The sequence below is a fragment of the Falco punctatus genome, assembly GCF_963210335.1.
Source record: "Falco punctatus genome assembly, chromosome: 2".
In the NCBI taxonomy this organism is placed as follows: Eukaryota; Metazoa; Chordata; class Aves; order Falconiformes; family Falconidae; genus Falco; species Falco punctatus.
In genome coordinates, this window is record NC_137581.1 from 46,409,812 (window position 1) to 46,429,837 (window position 20,026).

The 20,026-nt window shown below is 42.4% G+C and overlaps 1 protein-coding gene across 2 annotated transcripts; it reads right to left on the bottom strand.

Annotated features, from left to right (window-relative positions):
- Positions 1–290: 290 nt before the first annotated feature.
- Positions 291–19,459, bottom strand: EDNRB (endothelin receptor type B). Of its 2 annotated transcripts, none has more exons than XM_080375847.1 (8): positions 17,633–19,459; positions 16,409–16,936; positions 7,854–7,966; positions 7,481–7,685; positions 6,986–7,135; positions 5,944–6,077; positions 5,276–5,384; positions 291–3,765 (listed from the first exon to the last, which is right to left on the bottom strand). In XM_080375847.1, exons 2-8 carry the CDS (start codon positions 16,880–16,882, stop codon positions 3,634–3,636), a joined length of 1,317 nt encoding a protein of 438 aa, XP_080231973.1. In that variant the 5' UTR covers positions 16,883–16,936; positions 17,633–19,459; the 3' UTR covers positions 291–3,633. The 2 variants fall into 2 exon arrangements, with proteins under 2 accessions (XP_080231973.1, XP_080231972.1); XM_080375846.1 differs by lacking the exon at positions 17,633–19,459 and adding an exon at positions 17,187–17,462.
- Between the last annotated feature and the right edge of the window lie 567 nt (positions 19,460–20,026).

Below are 20,026 nucleotides of genomic sequence, written 5' to 3' on the forward strand. Positions count from 1 at the left end.
CACAGGAGGATTTGTGACTATATATGGATGTGTAGAGAAGAGACTGCAACTGACATTTTGAGCAAAAACAAACAGAGCAAAGATAGGCATTACTGATTGTTCCAACAAACATCAGACAATTTTGCAATGCGTATAGCAAGGCTGAACTCTCTCCAGTTTTCAACTAGCTGTAGAAAACCATCCCACTCTAAAGCTTTCATCTTAGTTCTGAATTGGTTACTTCTTTTTTACATCACTGTCACTGTTTAACAATTACATGGGACCCCCCAGAAGAAAAAAGGTCAGACGTGTTTTTGTAATGCATCAAAATTACAAATGTTTTATTGGTAATTTAGTATGTTTACACTGTCTGAACCACAGAAGTTGCTATTTTAAGTGACCACAGAAAATGAAACATAGAACTCTATTACACAGCTATACAGTTTTAAAAAATCCTTTTAACATTACCTCAGTACATACAACATTCTCTTGCTAAGCCAACCGTGTGTTGGCAAGAGCTGTTCAGACACTGAAATGCCACAGCTCATAGCAGATGTTCCATAACCATCAGATTTTGCGTTTGATTCTCTGAGGTGTAGTACCAGTGTATAGTTCAGTCCGCCCAGTCTGAAATACCCTTTCCTAACTCCGAGAGCTGTGTGCCAGCAGAATTCAGAGCAGCTGGCGAAGCAAAATCTAACTACTATCTGAAGGCCAAAACACAGAGATACGATGTAGTTTCTTACAAGTTTATTTTTTTCATCTTGAGGCAGTACGTGTCAACTTTTCAGACCATTAAGACAGATAATTCTTATTTTGTCACACCACTCTGGGCAAGCATGTAAAAATTGAACTCCTATAAAGGTGCATGTGCCCCTCTGCAGTTGTTCTGCTACCTGTGATCCCGTTTGAGACTTACAGAACTTTAGACTAGCTGGTTTACCCCATGAGCTGATTTTATCCACTTTTCTTAACTTTTCTAAACAACTCCTTTGTCAAAAAAAAAACCAAAAAAAACCCAAAAAAAACCCAAAAAACCTTAGCTTTTTTTAATTCAGATAGCAAATGCCAGCTAGGTTTTTTTTAAGAGCTATGGCTGTGCCCTAATTCTGCTCCAACTGAACTGAATGGTTAAATATTCATCGATTTCAGTAAATGGAGGAACAGACCCTGTACTGAGTACTTTAGAAAACGTCTGTGTTGAGTATTAAGAGATTTAATGTTAGCCAGAACTGTATAAGAGCAGAAGTTTTGAAAAATTTTATTACAGGAAATGAAAGCTTCAGTAAAAATACTGCTATGAAAAATACTGCAAAGAAGACAAAAAATGTGCTAATACATATATATTAACTCCCCAAAAGTGGGCAGTATATACGGTCTTTATTTGAAAAACCTAAATGTCTGACCTAGCAGGACTTGTCTTAACAAAGAGTTAGTCCAGGAAAAAACAAAAAATATGTTACACAATTGCCAGTACAAAGCTATATTTTAAATAAAAATAACAGTAATATACATGTACAATATTGTAATGATATAACTTGATGAAAATAACACTGATCAGTATCAGACATAGGATTTAGCTGATTATCCACCCTGAAGAGATAAAATGCGTTTCACAGAAATAGACGCAGGTAGGGTGAAGTGAAGCGATATTCATGGCTTGCCATGTGAAAGTTACGGTAAAAATGTAAAGAACAAAACTTTACATAGATTTATATTTAAAATAGTTCAAGCATTGTAGCAGTTGGGTGCACGTGCTACAGAAAGATGGTAACAGCAACCTAACAGTAGACACCACACACACTTGCACACATATTCCCACACACAAACACACATGTGCCCATGCTCAAATGCATGTGCATAGGTCCTCAGCTTGATTATACAAGCATATACTTACTAGCTTTTGATGGGGGCAACACCAGGAATGGGGTTCACCTCTCCTGTTTTTAGCTGTCTGCAAGGTAGCTGTAGCTACCTAAAGTCAGATGAGATGAAACCCATCTAAGGTAACATCAGCTGAATATTTTAAGGAAAACTGGTTTCATCCTAAGCGTATTTAAGGCACTTTATTAAAAAATCTGAAGTTAATCAAGGCTGGGAAAAAAAGGTAAAAATCCTTACATGTGAAATTTGGAAATTTAAAAAGAAAAATTCCTGAGTTTTGATAAATATTTTTATTATAATAAAATACCATGCCTATAGAAAACGTCTTTTATAAAAGCATGTTACATGACATTTTTTCTTGAATGTCTCATGCCTTAGTGCATGAAATACGTTAATAAGTCTTTGGGGACATTGTAACAAATTAATAGGAAATGAAAAGCCAAAAAATGACCTGCCATGTATGTACAAAACATGTATTGCTCCTGGCAACACACATCATGTTTACTACAGGCGTCTTTATCTTTCTGTTTTCTTACAGGGTCCTGCCCATATTTTAATATTTTATAATTAATTACGCTTCTCTGACTATTTACAGAAGCAGAAACTAATCACACATCTTAAGCCCATAAATATGGAACTACAAAAGTAGAACATATTGTAAAACAGTATGAAGATGAGTATGCTACATAGTACTGTTCTCTAGAAGTACAGTTCATGAATTATTTTCTTTATGAATGTTTAAACGTAAATGAAAATGGAAGTTCAAATTTTCCCTCTGTTTTCCTTGGTTACATTTTTTTCCACCTGCTATTTCTAAAGGATCTTGCCCCAAGACAGTATTTGGATTGCAAAAAGAGTTGTAAATTGTTTCAAAAGTATCTTGAGTAAAGAACCGTCAGACTTTTGAATGCCCACTGGTTACATTGGGTATAATCAATTCATGTTCAGTTAAAAATATCTCATTTCCAGTACTAGCCACCACTTGCATGGTTATAATAGTATAGTGTTTGCTTTTGGTGTGTTTTTGCTGCCATTAAATGCAAATAACCTGGAAATGGTGAAATGGACCATACCCTAAGTGCAGCCAAATGCACTGAACGTGAACAGTGGTCACAGAACGGCATTTAGAGAGGCCTTGGGAGGTTCCTTCTAACAATAATAGGTTAAAAAAAAAACCATTAGAGTGAAATATACTTTTGACTTGACTGCATCCTTTAATATTTTTATTAGCTACCTCTTATAACACACCTGATAAAAATTCTACTTTTTTACATTTAAACTTCTATTACAAAGTACTTAATGTTTTATTTTTAAAAAACCACAATAGTGATGGTGGTTAATCTGCTTTATAAAAGATAATACATTGAGTTATATATAATAATGGCTTTGATCCAATTAACATTATATTATACTGCTTGGTAATTACTGTGACTTCAGTTCCTACAACTGTTATAGCAAATACAAATGATAGTTTAATGTACAGGAAGTGGGGATAATTTAGAAGTGCTGATTCAGAAGTATTCAAGTGCTAACAATGACTTGTTCTTTCTACACTTTTCTTCATGTTCCATAAATGACACTTTTATAAATGGCTATGATTTTCAACATGACAGAGTTTTGGGGCAATTATTTTTTTTTAATGTTCTTTTTTTCTTGTGCAAACACAAACCTAGATTTTTCTAAACATTACCATCTCATTAAAAGTAATTGCCACTTTTACGTAAAAAGGCACCAGCATTAATGTAAGAGAATATACCTTTTATGCTTGTTTTATGAAGAGCTGTACTTGTTACTGGAACGGAAATTATCATATCCGTGATCATTAGCTTTGAACTTTAAACAGGACTGCCTTTCCTCCAGCGACAACAGATCTTTGGATTGGCACCAGCAACACAAGCATGACTGTTAAAATAAAAGGAATAAACATTTTACATCATTTTGTTTTGCACATGTGGCAAAATGCACTGAAAAGCTGCCCTTCCTCAGTGGTACAGTAGGAAATGGCAAATGTGCAAGCTGCCATTTGGGGATTACAGAGTAAGCAAAGAAACAAGGTTAAGTTCTGCATTGCTCAGGTGGCCACTAACTACTGGGATGCCCCACTAGTAACCCAAGTGCTGGAGGGCAGGAAGAGTTATATTGAGTTATAAATAATAAATACCGCTTCCGAGTCTGGTCTGCAATTCTAAATGCATCTGAAAATAAAATTATGACTCCTTCCTCTGATAATCTTTCTTAGAAAAAATGTACGCACCGTAATCTGTACTTTCTAAGCTAGATGCTGCTATTGATGTTTTTTGAGGGCGAGAAATGAGAACTGAAGTAGGAGAATGGTGAAAACCTATATACAGTTCATAAATTTACGAGATGTACTGCAGACCTTTTGCTGATGCTACTGACTGGCCTTTGGGTGATGGAATCCATCTGGGATCCCGCACACCCACTTGTTTCCACGCTCAGGATGCTAGAGAACTATTCTGTGCTCTCAGCTCCAGTGACTCCTTCAGGGGGGCAGCAATGTCAACAGGGAAGAGGAGACAAGACACTAAGGCCTCTGCAACATGTGCTCTTCTCATGATTATGTGGGAAATCCCCCAGCGCTATGAGATGGAGAGCTGACTGGCTTCTGATGAGAAAATATTGCCAGTAAGGAATTTATACAGCCGGGCACTAGGCTTAGCAGTGGCCGATGGTTAAATGCTTGGCAAGAAAAAAAAAATCTAAGAATTTGTGGTAGACAATGTAAGAACCCTGATACAGTGTCTGAAGACAGTAAGGGGGCACAAAACACCCAGATTTGGACATTTTCCCAGAAGACATGAGGGCTGACGGACTGATGGGCTGCAATCCAGAGCCTCAAATCCTGCATGGAGAATTAGTGCCCAGGACTATTCATTCAAACCAAGGCAAAACTATGAACAGGTCTAGGCCTTTCTCACAAAATGTTGGCATTCGAAAGGGATGAGTGGATACTTCTGCTCTCTCATTGTATGAACGCCTACCGATTTAAGCGCTCAGTCAGGACAGGGGACACAGGGTCAGCACTGTCCTGCTGGGTGGCAGAGGGTAAGGCTACGGGAATCTCTGCAGGGCAGTCCGAGGCTGCTCCGTCAGTGCTCTTGAAGTGGCTGGGTGCCAGCTCCGGTCAGGAAGTGATGCAGCACTGATTTTAGCATGCTGCCAAGAGGGTTTATCGTACACCACTCTCTTTTGCTTTCTCTTTTTGTCCCTATGAATCCTTAATTCCTTTCTATGGAGCTTCAGCAGGAGAGGGAGAGAACGTCTACCACAACCCAGCTAAAATTTAAAGTAAATATAACGACCATTTAAAACACTTTGTGAGTATTAAGGGATGAATTTTACTGCTTACATGATCTTTTAACTAGAGGAGCAGCTCCCAGCAGCCTCTTACCTTAAAGCAGTTTTGGAATCTTTTGCTCACCAAATACAGAGCTATTGGATTGATGCAGGAATTCAGCGAAGCCATGTTAATACCAATGTAGTCCATCACAAGAAAAAAGCTGTGTGGAAATTAAAGGGAGACAGTTGTCATTTTCTCTGAAAAGGCTTAGTAGAGGTTCACAACAATGAAAATTGGACTCAGCTTCATTCAACCAAGACTAACTGTTGAATGTCACAGTAAAGGGGCTTGTATCAACGGGATTAACTCATGGAGGTATCAGTCGTGCTCAAAAGTAACATTTGAATCAGTAGACCATTCTCATGAAAGTAATTTCAGAAGATGCAATCATCTTAAATTGTGGAACTAAACATTCACAAGATTTTCTTCACATATTTAATCCTAGCTGTTCTGTTGAGAGGGAAAACAAGGACAGAAATTCCCCCTCCAGCCTCGTAACCTCACAAGAGAGTAGGACAGTCCCAAAAGGGATCAGGAGGAAGACAGGGCAAATGGAGATTCCATTTTCTGACTCTGCTAGTGGAGTGAACCCAGAGTGTCCTGGATGGAGAAGCAGGGAGAATGGTCAGACACACTGAGTAAGCTAGTTCATTAGAAAATCCAAATATGCTTATGGAGATTGTCAGCAGCACACAGGCATTTTATTTTTGCAGTCTTACCTTAAAAGTTCACATCTGTTGGGGTCCTTCTGATCATAAATAGTGAGTTTCAATATTCTGCTTAGGTGAAGTGGGAGCCAACACAAAGCAAAAACAAGTACCAGACAGAACACAGTTTTGGCCACCTCACGTCTCTAAAGAAGAAAATTGGACAGAAGAGTGTTATAGTTTCTGTCTCTCTCCCTCTCTCGGTTGTTGTCTTCTAATACCCAAATGTTTAACCAACAAAATAAAAACCCTGCCAAAATAGGAGTTACAAGAACACCAAATACCTTATTTTCTTGGGAAACATACTTAATCTTTTCTACTGTTTTAGACTGTGTTGCACTGATTCTTTGTATCTCTAATTTTAAAAAGTATGAGTAATAATATGAAAAACCAAGGACACGAAAAGAGTCATTTAAATTAAAATGAAGAACATATTAATCTCCCCCTTCACTTTCCAATACCAGCTTGTTTTCAATTGCATTTTCTTGTGCTTCAATGTCAGGTCTTATTTTAAATGTCCCAAGAGATTTCAATTACAAAGATGTAAGAGGAAAGGGGCAAAAATATACATTATAGTACAAATTTAGTTTAATTCTAGTGACATATGATGTTTGCATCTGGTGCACTACTAACTTGGAATGTATTTTGGAATGCATTTTGTTCTGTTAACATATACTGCTAACCTCACTACAGTTCAGCATGAAATTGCTTCAAATTTTATAGCGCCAACTTCTAGATAACAAAACATTACAAAAAATCCAGCTCTCATTATTGTAAAGAAATAAAAACCATAAAACCTGAAGGATTAACACCAAACAAGAAAAACAGTTTTGTGCCTGTCAGTTAAAGTCTTTGGTTTCTGAAGGCTCTGATATATACATATATGCACATACACACACACACACGAGTTCAGCAGCATCACTGCTAGGAAACTTCTTACTCGTGATCTTGAAGTCATCATACAAGAACAGAATAATGATGTGGCAGTACATCAGTAAAGGTATTACTCTCATCTTCTCTACAGTCAGTGGAGTTATCAGGGATAATTTTTTACCTGCTTTAAGTGGTCATTTAAAGCAATCTGCATCCCGCTTTTCTTTCGTAACATCTCACAGGTCATAAGAGTATAGAAGAATGCTGTGATAGCCAGTGGCAAACAGAAGTAAAAGCTAAACAGCCACCAGTCTTTAGCTTGCTTGTAAAACTAGAAGGAAAACAAAAGCAAAAACATTGTTAGGAGTTGAATGCTGAGAATTTTGGAAAGTATGCTATAACTAGTTGGTCAGTCTGCCCTGAAAAGCACCTCGATAAGGTGTACATTACAGGTGAGAAAACAGGACAAGACAGTAATATGCCCAAGGCCCACAAAAAGACAAAAGTTCCTGAAAGCTCTTCTTTTTTAACGTATATACTTCAGAAATTTTTCAGTATTTCATCTGAAGAGTATATTCACCTTCATTCCATATACACTTGTGCACACTACAATCAACACAACACTGAGAAGATCCAAGGAACTCTTCCGGAGATTTTATAAATGTCAGTGTCTTACCATCATAAAGGATGTTTTCTGCGTGGGGTGAAGCAGGCAGATTCTAAGATCCTTTCCTCTGTACTCCATCGTAATCATGTCAAATGCGATAGCTTCTGGAACAGCCAGTATCACTGATATAACCCAGATCAGTACAATTTCAACAGCAGTCCACTTCGGCACGCCAATTCCTTTAATGCGACTCCAAGAAGCAACTGCTCGGTACCTGAAGCAACAGCACATATTTGCAAATTAAAAATATGAGAAAACCCACCTGATTTAACTGGCTTAAACTCAGCTTATTTGTACTGTTTCAGCTGAGTGGCAAGGTGAATTTGAGTCAATGCCTGTACTGAAAAGAAATTATAGAGTTTGATAAAAAAATGGTTCTCACCTATCTATACTGAGGGCACACAAACTCAACACTGTGATGCCCACTGATGCCTTCTGAATGAAGGGTACTAACTTGCACATTTCGACACCAAAGGGCCAGTCCTCTGCAAGCAGCTGTGAAAAGAAAACAACAATTAGAAATGGCCCATGTTTAAAAAATAATTCCCAAAGCTAAAACATGGACTTTTGTCTTGATTGTTTTTCTTTTCCACTGTGCAAAACTTAGGAAGAACCTTTTCACAAGGGAGTCTTCAAGGCATGTATCCTAAAAACTAGGCAGCAGCTTTAGAGCCGGTCCCTAGTTGGGCAAGAACATGCATAAAGGCTCAGTCCCAGCTTAAGCCCTGCGAACTCCACTTGTTTTGCCTCTAACTTCACCACCTCCATAGTTCTGGTAAAAAATGACTGAGCAGGTGAGGATTTCCCTTGTCATTGGCTTTACCTGCCTTGAGGTTTCACTGTTTTTCTTGCATGTTCCAAGTAACTCTCAATTTACTAGAAATACAGAAGATTACTTAAGGTTTATCAGAACAGGGACAAAGTCAATAAGTGCACATCTGTGGTGGGGTTAATCTGAAGTTTGGGTGTCCAGGATCCTCAGATGAGAAGTCAGACAACCCCAGTGAGAAATTTATCCCATAGTTTTTAGCTGACCATCCAATAACAAAAGTAGGGACCCACCAGACACTCAGGGAGCCATAACAGCTGGTTTTATCTGAATGTTTTGCAGCAGATAAGGACAGATCAGATTAATCCCTCACTGAAGATCTTTAATGACCAGTTTTCCTATGATTCTATATTACAATACCGAAAGGTCTATCTGCACGATCAGTATACCTATACATGCTATGGAATAAAGAAAACGGCACAATGAACTTCAGATTGGTTCAGCTGTGCTTTAGGTCATACACTTCACTGGAAATCTTCTGTCAAATCCCCAGTGGTACATTTCAGCAGATTTAGGGGACAAGACCCACTGGACGCAGAAAGCACCTTCTTCACAGCTGACACTATGAACTGTAGCTTCAGTTCAGAAACATTTAATCTTTGTGTGCTGTTAAGAGCTGCTCTAATGGCTCAAATACACGACAGCAGCAGCCAAATCTTCCAGTTCATCATAAAAACAAGACTCTCCAGAACAGAGGATATGCCAAGAAATAGTCACAATTGTTATATACAAAAGTAAACTTTCTGAGTTTCTGTAATTAGTTACATTATCTAAGCCCATCTCTGTTTTTCATAACTTTCTTCAAATGAGGCCTTTGGATCTGTCGCAGACATAGGGCTACAAAATATAAAAGGAGTGGAAAGAAGAACGATAACTACCCAAAAGAGTCTGCAATCTCTCTCCCATGACTCGGGTCTCCTCAGACATCTCATTTAACAGGGATGTGAGAAAAGAAGTAGATCATCATACTGTATAGATTCTGCTGGGGACCAAAATGATTGAAGACGGCCACAGAGTTGCACACGTCGGTTTGGCTCAGCAAAGTCCTTAAGCACACATACATGTGCTTCCAAGTATAAACAGCTATATGATCCACAACAGTTGTTGAAAAGCCCTGACACAATTTAAGTATCACTTTAACACAAAGGAAGTTAAGTACATTTTGTGACTACGTGCTTTTGGAAATCCCCATGAAGTGCCCACCAGTAGTTTCAGACACCAGAACACCTTCAAAAATCTGCTTTAGTCCTGTGGTGAAATGGGGTCTTTAAAAAACCAGCAGTAACCGTAACATGGTCCAGCTTTGATCTATTTCTTCAGTGGTCTACTTAAGTAAGACAAAGAGTATAATGCTTCTGCAGAAATGAAGCAGAAAGATAAATTGTAAGGAATTATGTTTCTTGAGAATTTTATGGAAAGTAATAAAGCAGAGGAAGTAGGGATGAGGTTGTAATAACCATACGGTATCTTTTGCTTATGCGATGTGGGAAAATAACTCAGTCTGTAATTAAAGTATTTTCAGTAAAGCCTCTCCCCAAGACTTCTCTTGAATTGCTGTAAGGGGGTGATAGTAACAAACTACTATTAAAATTGCACTGTGAATAATTACAGGTGTTCTAAATGTACACTCCTCAGTATCAACTGACACCTGGACTAATTTAATATGTACCAGTCAGTCAGTGAACCTCCAGCCTACCACACCTAGTTGCTATAGAAATCAAGGACTGGGTAGCAAGTACATTGCATACTTGTTTATAGTTATCTATTGTGTACTGTACACGCGTATATATGAAACCAGAGATGACTCATTAAAAAAGCACCTCAAAATTCAAGGGTGATTTTTTTTTCTTCATTTAAATAAAATTCAGAACTTTGGTCAGATTTCTCTTGGCAGTTTCTGTTGAAGACTTTTAGCTGCAACAAGCTGGTGTACGTGCATGACTTCCCTAAAATCACAATGGTTCAGCCACACACTGGAGATTTCCATGAACTAATACTTATCTCTCAGGTGCAGACAGTCACACCTGTGCCCCAAGCTGACTGGATTTGAGCCAGCTCCAGCTTGGGAGCCATATGGCTGGATTATAATGGGGCTGCACATGAGTGAATGCGGCCTACTGAGAGAAACAGTGCACGATCTTGAGTTTAGCATAAAATCAAAATACTACTTGCATCCAGCCAGCTTAAATCAGGGGCAGAATGGACACACAGCTGTCTGCAATGGATTGGAAAAACATGGCCTTTATCTCTTGCAGCTGATGTATTGTGAAATTTGAGCATTTTAATGCATGAGTCACAAGATTCTCTATCACAGTACTGCAAGTGGTTAATGATATGCTTTGCAGCAAAAGCTTGAAAACATTAAGAAAGTAAAAGGAAAAAAGCAGAACGTTTTAACTGCTGAAATATGCTTCTTTGTTTTTCCTCAGTACTGCCATCTCCTCAAAACACTGCCTTAAAGTCCAGTGAAAATCCACTGTATTCAGAGCATCATATTTGCAGACAAGAGCAATGATTATTCTCAGCAAAGTATAGATGTAGTCTAATGCAATTTTGTATGGATAAAACGATTTTCTTACGATTCACAATAAGGTATCTGCACAAAGGCATCTGCCATTTTACAAATGACAAATGACTTAGAGCCATGAGATACTGCCAAGTGGCAGCAAAGAGAAAAATAATGTTGCGTTTTCATCAGCAAAATGCCAAGATAAGTCTACCATTGGCTGTATTCCGAGTGACCTTTTCCAATGTTTTACAATCACTTACTTTACATAGGCAAAGTTTTAACTGCTAAGCCACAGAACTGTGATGAAGATGAAACAGAACGAAAAGAAAGGCAACATATTACAGAATGAAGTGAAATCATACTTAAAAGAACCGGTACATCTGATCCACTCCTAGCCAACACTTTTCTCAGAACCAGACACAGATCTGAGCTGAAATTGATATGAACGCTGCACAGCTATGAAAGTAGTCCCATCCCAAGAGATGCTGTGACTCAGAGACACACCTGTGAAACACAATTCCTGCCCTGCTTCCTCTTGGTTGTGCAAGGACAGAAAGATGTTCATCATCTGCTGCTGGAATATACCAGCACACGAGCACGATCTCCTGCTTTCAGTGGCTCAGCAGCTGTGGCCACCAGCCAGAAGGTTAATGCCACAGCTCCAACCCACTGCTGTTGACTTTCTGCAGTCAGGCATGAAGAAGTAGCAAAGCGCGCACTTGATTTACGTCAGCATCCCAGTCCCGAGCAAGGAATGCACAGGGAGCGCAGAGCAGGAACCTGTACTCCCTCCTAGCTGTGCGCTCACAGCAAGCCCCATCCACAGGAATGACAGGACTCAATTTTCATCATTATGAAATGCAGAGTTATGTGGGAAAACAGACACGCAACTGTATATCTAATTCAATGTATCTGTGAAATGACCGGCAGATTTTCACCCAATACTTTTAAGACAGGGAGGTCATGAAAGTATTTTTCAGTATTCCATAGGACCAAATATTGTTCAAAACAGGAAATTTGCCCAGGAAATTAAGCTTATGGTCAGGGATAAGTCAGACAACATTAAAAAACTTACTAATATTTAATAGCAATTACGATGTCAGGGTAGGCATCTTCCCTCTAGACAAGAAAATATATCCCGCTTCCTAGTTAGGCTAAGAATGTTTTACTAATCTATCCAATAAACATTGTAAATTTTAATATAAGGCATGAAATTATTTTCTTTTCCTGTGTCTTTTAATAGTAATTCCTGCTTAGAAACCTCATTGTTTTAAAAACAACAACTTACTTAAGATCAAATAATATCATATAGACATCTTGAAAATGACAGAAACCTTATAATGTGTTGTCAAAGTAAAAGATTTCTGCAATTTCACAATCCCAGTGAAAGGACTGCGTGAAAAGTAATCATAAAGAAAGATTATATGTGCTGCTGTCATAAACATAAAGTGCTGCTGTCAGATTCAGAAGCAAAAAAAACCAAACAAGACTCAAACTTGTTTTGAAATTTGTCACATGCATCTTTTAAGTGAATGTATACATAACAAATGTATATGCAATGAAAAACTATTCTAAATTTGCAAATCTATACTGACATCATGATGGAGATCCATCTTGAAAACTATGTGTGTACTTTTAACAACATAAAGACATTTCCAGTACCCCATGTATTTATTAGGCTTCAGAGTAGACTTGTTCCCACCTAACTACAGAACAAAGTTACCCACCATTGCCTGTAGAGTCTAGCCAGGTTCCTCCACTGGCTACTCAGATCTTTCCTAAGTGCCTATGAGCTGCATTAGTTGACCATAAAGGGTTCCTAAGCAAAACAGACTTCTAGCTTAATATGGTCAGAAACAAATCAACTCTGTGTAAACAATTCTGAGATTAACTTTGTAAAACCTCCAGTAAGTGGTTCAGATGTTGAAAGAAAGGAAATAATGGAATTCTCCCAATAAAATGGCTGTTATCTTTAACATCAGACAGAGCAGTGTAATATGGAATAACAAACACCTTGACTTTTTTTGAAAGTTAGGAAAAGATTGGCTTTATGATGCATGATGCATGCCCTATAGGTGCTTGCATTACAAGAGTCAGTAAGGTCATCACAGACATTTCCATGGAAATAACTGCCTTTTTTAGAGCACAGCCGGATTAACAAAGGGGCCAGTTTGTGTCTGCACTGGATGCACAGTCCTGAATCTGGTCTTTCTTGTATTATACAATGTTAACTATATTTTTTATGTAATCCCCAAAACATAATACTGAAAAAAATCACTGCCTACAAAGCTGACTTTGGCGTTCAGTCATCTGCTTGGATAAAGTCCAGTTTTTATTCCTTCCCTGGATTTTTTTTTCTCTGCTCTTCCATTGTGTTCTGAGATGAAGGAACCTGTGGCAGTATTTCCCAGATATATATTCTTCCTCAGTCATCTTTGTCATAGCAAGTTGATAGAGTTCAGAAAGCCACACAAGAGTGTACAGAGGATAGGCTGTTCCTCCTGTTACAAATCCATTAGAACATGACAATAAATTGGATTTAACATTAAGAGAACACTAAAAAATAAGAGAGAGTGGTGTTGTCTATATATCAGAAGAGAAAGCATGTTTTATATTATTTGATTATGTTTTTTTTAAGTCTATGTTTCTAATTCATTACACATACAATCATGAGAAGCAAAGCTAACATAATTTTAGAATTGCTAATCCTGATGTTGTTTTGGTGTCTTACACGTGGGAGTTACCAACTGAAACTAAGCGTAAGCCTTCCAGAACTGCAGACCTGTATTGTCAGGAGTACAAGCTGCCACTGTCCTGCCTTCCAAAGATTAAGTGCAGAGAAGGACATAAAAAGCTCACTACTGAGCTGTCTACCTACTCTATCCTTCTGCTCCTCATGGCCACACCTTTAATTGCTGCTTGCATCCTCAAATTAACAAAGACATGCTTGCTTACAGCTATTTAGTGAAGCAGTTGACCAGGCATAGGACCACCCTCATGTCCAATTAGTAGCAATTCTGCAAACTATATACCCTGCCACAACCATTTTGTACTGCTGAATTGTCTAATTCCCACTCCGCAGTATGGCCAAAGCCACATTGTTTACCAGGACCCTGAACACCAGGAAGGTCTTCCAGGTTCTGTATGCTGGAACTGAACACCCCTCAAGCCCTCATTTCATACCGTTTCCTGACTGTGTGACAGATTCCAATACTTTCCATTTTCTACCGAATGTATTGATTGATACTCAAATTTATCAAGTGCAATGGACTAATTAGCATCTTATACATTGGACTGCATTTGCCTCACAATCTAGGTAACACCTGCTTTTCTTTAGATACCCTGGATTTTTTCATTTGTGCATTTTTTCAGCTACTTACATATTCACATAACATAAATAGATGCACGGGCTATCTTTTGCAGTTATCACTTTTAATGCCTAATAAAATGCTGCTCCTAGTGTGAATTCTGAGCTCTCCCTTATGGGTCTGTCTGGAAAGCATTCACGGACACTTTCACACTTTCTACCACAAGTGTTGTTGAGTAAACTGCTGGCATTTTTTTACGATTACAAATTCTTTCACACTTTTTCATGCAGCTGCCTAACTGAGGATCTGGTAGCAATTCTGAAGATCTGTTTCATCCAGCTTTAAATTGTTTCAAATTGCCAGTTACAACTGTAAAGTATACTTGATTTACAAACCAAGCCTTTGCTAGCCTTTGTCCTCCCATACTGCTGGGTGATTATAGCCAGCTTTTGCCTGCATTACTGCATTCTCCCTCTTGCGGGTGGAATTAAATGGGATGCAGAGTTCACAAAAAGTTATCAACGCAAACTGCACTCAAACTTTTAATTCTGATGAAATAAACACCATATCTAATATTTGTTTTGCTGGGGTTTTTAACTTACATTTATTTAAAAGTCCTGTTTTAAAACAGCAAGTAAGTATTTCACTCACTATTTTAAGGGATGATATAGATTTAATATGGGCTCTTCAGAAAGATGAGTAGCTGTGTGAGAGACTTAGCACCTGAGAGCTCTTGCTTAGCTCCTAGATTATCAATAGTAGAATAAAAATCCTGGATTTGCAGGTGGTATAATATTTATCAGTTTGCAATCTGACCTTTTATTCCTCCCACTCCAACCTACTCATAATGATACAATTGATGTTATTCAATCAGGGTAAGGGCTGTACTATATTATTGTATGTTATCATTAATTTACTTTTGAAATAGTTTCATTGGATTGCAAAGTCTTGTACTGAGCAGCTGTTATTGGATTAATCTTTTTGATTTTTCTGAGAACAGATAAAAAAGCTCAATACCTTCTTTTACAAAAATACGTTTTTTTCAAAAGATTTTAAAGTATCTCTTTTTCAGATAAGTACATATCTCTCACAAAAGCTACAATAAACGTATTGTATGGAGAATACTGAAACTCCAAATCAAAGAACTCTCGTGCAAGTCAAATTCTCCAGCTCATCAATTTAACACAGTCATGATGCTTCCTGCTGCCTAACACTTTTAACACTTTAAACAAGAAAGATACAGGATTCTCTCATTTCTGCAGCTTCTGGGCGTAATCACTTACGGATACGGAAGACTAAATTCAAACCCCATCTCTTTAGCGTGGTCTTCCAAAGCTAAAGCAATAAACCCCCGCGTTTAAAAACATGCCTGTGAAGCAAGGAGAAGATGATAGATGAAGGCTCTGGTGTTCAGTTTACGCACTAACTGATGGGTGCTCAGGGACCCTGACTGTCACCCTCCAAGGCAGCAGGCGCCTTGCTACTTTCAGCATCCTGCCCAAGAGTGCCGATCGGAACTAGAGGCTGGATCCAACTGCCCAGCGAATTCTTGAAGGGCAAAGGGACCGCACCAGCTGGGCAGACACGAGGCCGTAACCCCTTCCGTGGAAGCCTCACCACGCCGACGGGCAGCGCAAAGCCGGTGCCGACGCTGCAGGCGCGGCTCGCCCCCGCCGGCACGGGGAGAGGGTGCGCAACTCGGCGTCCCGCCGCACGACCGCGCAGCCTGCGAGGGCTGATGCCGCTCGCTCAGTTCAATGGTCTTGGCTCCTCCTGAACAACAGCGACCACACGGGCCCGTGTCACGTTTTATGGCCGCTCCGGCCGCGCTGCGGCAGAGGACCCGCGCGGTACCCACGGGCGGGGGTCCGCTGTGCCTCCCCTCCATCCCTCTGGGAAAAGTTGGGAAGCGGCAAATCCACCGCGCGTTTCTCTATCGCCCGTATTGCCGTTATCCCTGGGACAGCACCTGTTTCCAGGTGCCTTACGGGGGCTGGCCACCTCCACCTCTGCTCCATTCCCAGCCCGGAGCGCGGAGAGGGCTGGGACCGGGGCGCCAAGAGCGTGCCGCTGGGGACAACGGGGACAACAAGGACAAGGTCTGAGCGGAATGTCGCCTGCCGGCGGGTTTGCTGCCATGGGGTGAAGCCCCCGGTGTCTGCCGGGCAGGGACGGGGCGCGTTTCCCCGCAGCACCCGCGGCGGAGCCGGCTGTCGGCCGGGAGCCGGCGGGCAGCACCGGGATGAGCCCGCCGACCACCCGCGCCCGCCCGCGGCCCCGGCCCCCCTCACCTTGTAGACGTTGATGGGGATGTCGATGATGATGTGGAGCAGGTCGCCCAGGGCCAGGCTGGCGATCAGGATGTTGGGACCGTTCCTCATGCACTTGTTCTTGTAGATGATCCGCAGCAGCGTGGAGTTGCCGATGATGCCCAGGACGAAGACGAGGCAGGACACCACCGTGTTGATGTACTTGAAAGTCTCCTTGATCTCCGTCTGCCCCGTGCACATGGGCGGCGAGGCCGAGCGCGGCCGCCCGCCGCCCGCCCCCCCGCCCTTGGGCAGCGCGGCCGGACGGGAGGCGTTGGGCTCGGCGCCCCGTAGCGCGGGGGTCCCGGCCGTGGCGGGGGCGGCGTCGGCCGCTGCCGGCGGGCCCTGCTGGCCCGGGCCCGGCGGGTGCAGAGAGCCGTGGCCCTCGGCGGCGGCGCGGCAGCTGAGGAGCAGGAGCAGGAAGGCGGGCAGCCGCCGCGGCCGGGCGGCGGGCATGGCGCTGCGACACGGCCGATCCCCCGCCGGGCGCCCGCCGCCGTCAGCGCCGACCTGCGCGGAGAGAGGGGTCAGCGCGTCAGCTGTGGGGACACCGCGCCCTGCCGGCCGCCGCCGCTCCCGCCGCCCGGCGACGGAGCCGGGGCGCTGCCTGCCGCCGGACGGGGACGGGCGGCGGGGCGGCCGGCGGAGCAGCGCCGGGACGAAAACCTGCGCGGCGGCCGGGGCGGGAGGTCCCCTCAGACCGGACCTGCGAGGCGTCGCCGCCGCTGCCCGCCGCGCAGAGCGCGCCTCTCGCCCTCACCTCGCCCAGCGAAGCCGAGCCGGTGCTCCCCGCCCGCCGCCTGCGGGGCTCTGCCTGCCGAGCGAGGGAAACGCGCTCCGCCGGTCGCCGCGCTCCGCGCCCCGGCTGGCTGCCCCCTCCCGGGGCCGGCTGCCGCCGCTGGCCGGCGATGGGCGCCCCGGGCCGCGGAGGCGGGAGGAACGGGCGCCTGCGGCGGGACCCGGCGGCCGTCAGCCGCGCACCAAACCCCGTGGCTAAAGCCGCGCCAGCGGCGCCGGGCCCCCCCCTTTTCTAAAACATTCAACCGCATCTGGCCCATCAGTCACGGCCAGACCCCACCCGCGCCCTCCTCCCCCCGCTCCGCCGCCCAGCCCGGCCCAGCCCCTCCGCCCGCCGCAGTCCGCCGGTGCCCCCCGCCGCGGCGCTGCGAGCCCGGCCCCCGCCCGGCCATCTGCCCCGCCACCTGCCCGCTGCGGGTTGGCTGCGGCAGCCTCGAGAAGTCATTCGGCGGGGTGTGAAACAGTTTTCTTGGGCCAGAAGGGCTGTTAGCAAGAGGGTTTGGCGCTGTTAGAGGTCGCCTGCCGGGAGCAAGAGGGCTTTCCCAGCTCTCCTCTCCGAGAGGCGCTCCCCGCCGGTGGACACGGGGCTATCCCCGCAGCCAGCCCCTGCCCGCCCCCCGCACGCATGCTGGAGAAGCTGCTTGCGCAACACCGACGAGATCACTTGCACGTTTTAAAGCGCTTCGCAAACCGCGGTGCTTTGGGCACTCTTTTTGCTGTCAGAAAGTGTATTCTGCCTGTTGCGGCGTTGCAGCGCTCCGGCTCGGTGACCTGGGTGCCGCCTTGGGCAGCCTTGGCCATGCATCTGATCTCAGCCAGCTCCTTCCAGCCCTTGCGCCCTTCGGTGAAGGTTAAAGGAAGGAGCAAGGAGATTTGCACAGGATTCTGTGGAGACCAGGAACAGCCTTTGAGGGTTGGAAACAATTGCACGTCTAACTGAAAAGAGTTGAATTTAAAGCTGTTTTACAGCATCTCTACGGACATCTCCCTGATCTTTATTTTAAACCGTGCTGGAAGCTAAATCATATGCAGAACATGAATATATAAATGTTTCGTTACAGAACTGACCCGCTCACCTATGTTATTGACATACCCGTAGGGGCAAACACTGAAAACCAAACCATTCTTTCAAAAATTAGTCATCTGATCCATCTCATCTTTCCAGCATCTCCTGCTAATGTCTTGAGCTACTGTAGCAGACAGCCTTTTCTCGTCCTCATTTAGCTTCCTCTTCACATCTCCATCTTTGTTTAAAAGTCTGCTGTATCAAGCACCTTTCCCATTTAATCATTCTTGATCCACTTCCTAATGTAGCCAGCACACTCGGTTTTCTTCCCCATTTTATGTTGCAGTGTTTGTGAAAGGCACCACAGTCACTTCTGTGTGAAGGTAGCTGGAGGTTCATTGCACTCCAGTCAGACAACTGAATTTTTCAGGTTCAGGCTTTTCCAGATCATGTTTTGCAGCAGGAGTCCTTTGGCAGCACCAGGACCAATCCCTCTCCCAATGACAAAAGTGTTAACATTGAATTAACCCTATAGTATTCTGAGCCCTGGGGACTTAAATGAAGTTTTTTCAGTTTTCACTTCTGCATTTTCTCAGTTTCCAATTCAGCAATCTGGAAGTGAACAGTGTTGTGCTAAAAGCAGTACTGATTTTTTATTAGAAACTCTTGCAAATTAACACAGCATTAACTCTTAGCTTGAAATGCTTTTTACTTGCAAGGTTCTTGCTAAATCTCAAAGGCTTCTATGCTGATCCTGACCATCAAGAAACAGATTACGACTACACTGAGATATATTTGCTAACATTTTTGTTAGGGCAGTTCCACAAGATATGTTTGCTACTGTTGGGTAGCAAGACCATTGCTGCCACTTACTTCACCTTCAGAAGTTTTAGTAATAGAAATTTGGTTTCAGAAATTTTTAGCAACAGCACTAGTATATACAGAAGTCCGGGCAGCTGCTGCTACCTGAAGCACATTACTTTGTAGTATTGCACAAAATGGGTCTGCGTGTCAAAGCATCTAAGCTGTTTCTGGCTGTAACTAGCTAAATTTACCACCCTTTTTGTCCCTACTCTTCTTTTTCAGAGATTAGAGAAGTTAAAAAGAGCATACGCTGCAATACAAGTGTGCTCTAATTAATGAAAAAGAAAAGGAAAACACAGTTTCAAAGAAATTTATGTGAGGGATAACACTGTATTAAAACACTGAGAACATAGTGGATAGCCTGCTTCGTAGTTTAAATGAAGTTTAAATGAAGAAGCAACTAATAAGGTTAATCTAGACTGCAACAAAGACAACAACCATCTGTAAATATAATAGGCTGGTGCCCCTCTGCTAATTAAGCTATGAAATACATTCCTTACTGAACTGTATGGAATGCACAATATAAGATTACACAAATTGCTGCTAGTGTATCCAGATATATATTTTTCCTAGAAAGCAGAGGTATTTGTCCTGTGGAAAGTTCACTTTTGTACAAAACAGGGAAAGATGGAGCACCATCTAAAAGATCCTCCAGATTGTCTGACACTCATTTTATTATATTCTCCACTTCCACTGCATTCCATCTTATTGGCTATTAACAATTGTATGAATTATAGCCAGTCACTATTTTAATTACATCAGATGCAACATCTCCATCAATGACTGATGATGCTCTATGCTCTGAGTTGGGTTTTTTTGTTTTTTTTTTTTTTATTATTATTATTATTTGGAGCGTCATAGAAAGTAAATAGGATAATTTGTAATCACCACCAGAATGATTTTTAACAACAGAAAGGCTTTAAAGTTTATTC

Excerpts from the sequence above, each read along its gene's own strand:
- EDNRB (XM_080375847.1), bottom strand. The coding sequence starts at position 16,882 with ATGCCCGCCGCCCGGCCGCGGCGGCTGCCCGCCTTCCTGCTCCTGCTC. Across the intron at positions 7,686-7,853 it reads TGTGCCCTCAGTATAGATAG|GTACCGAGCAGTTGCTTCTT; the intron begins GTGAGAACCATT and ends CTGTTGCTTCAG. Across the intron at positions 6,078-6,985 it reads TAAATGACCACTTAAAGCAG|AGACGTGAGGTGGCCAAAAC; the intron begins GTAAAAAATTAT and ends TTTCTTCTTTAG.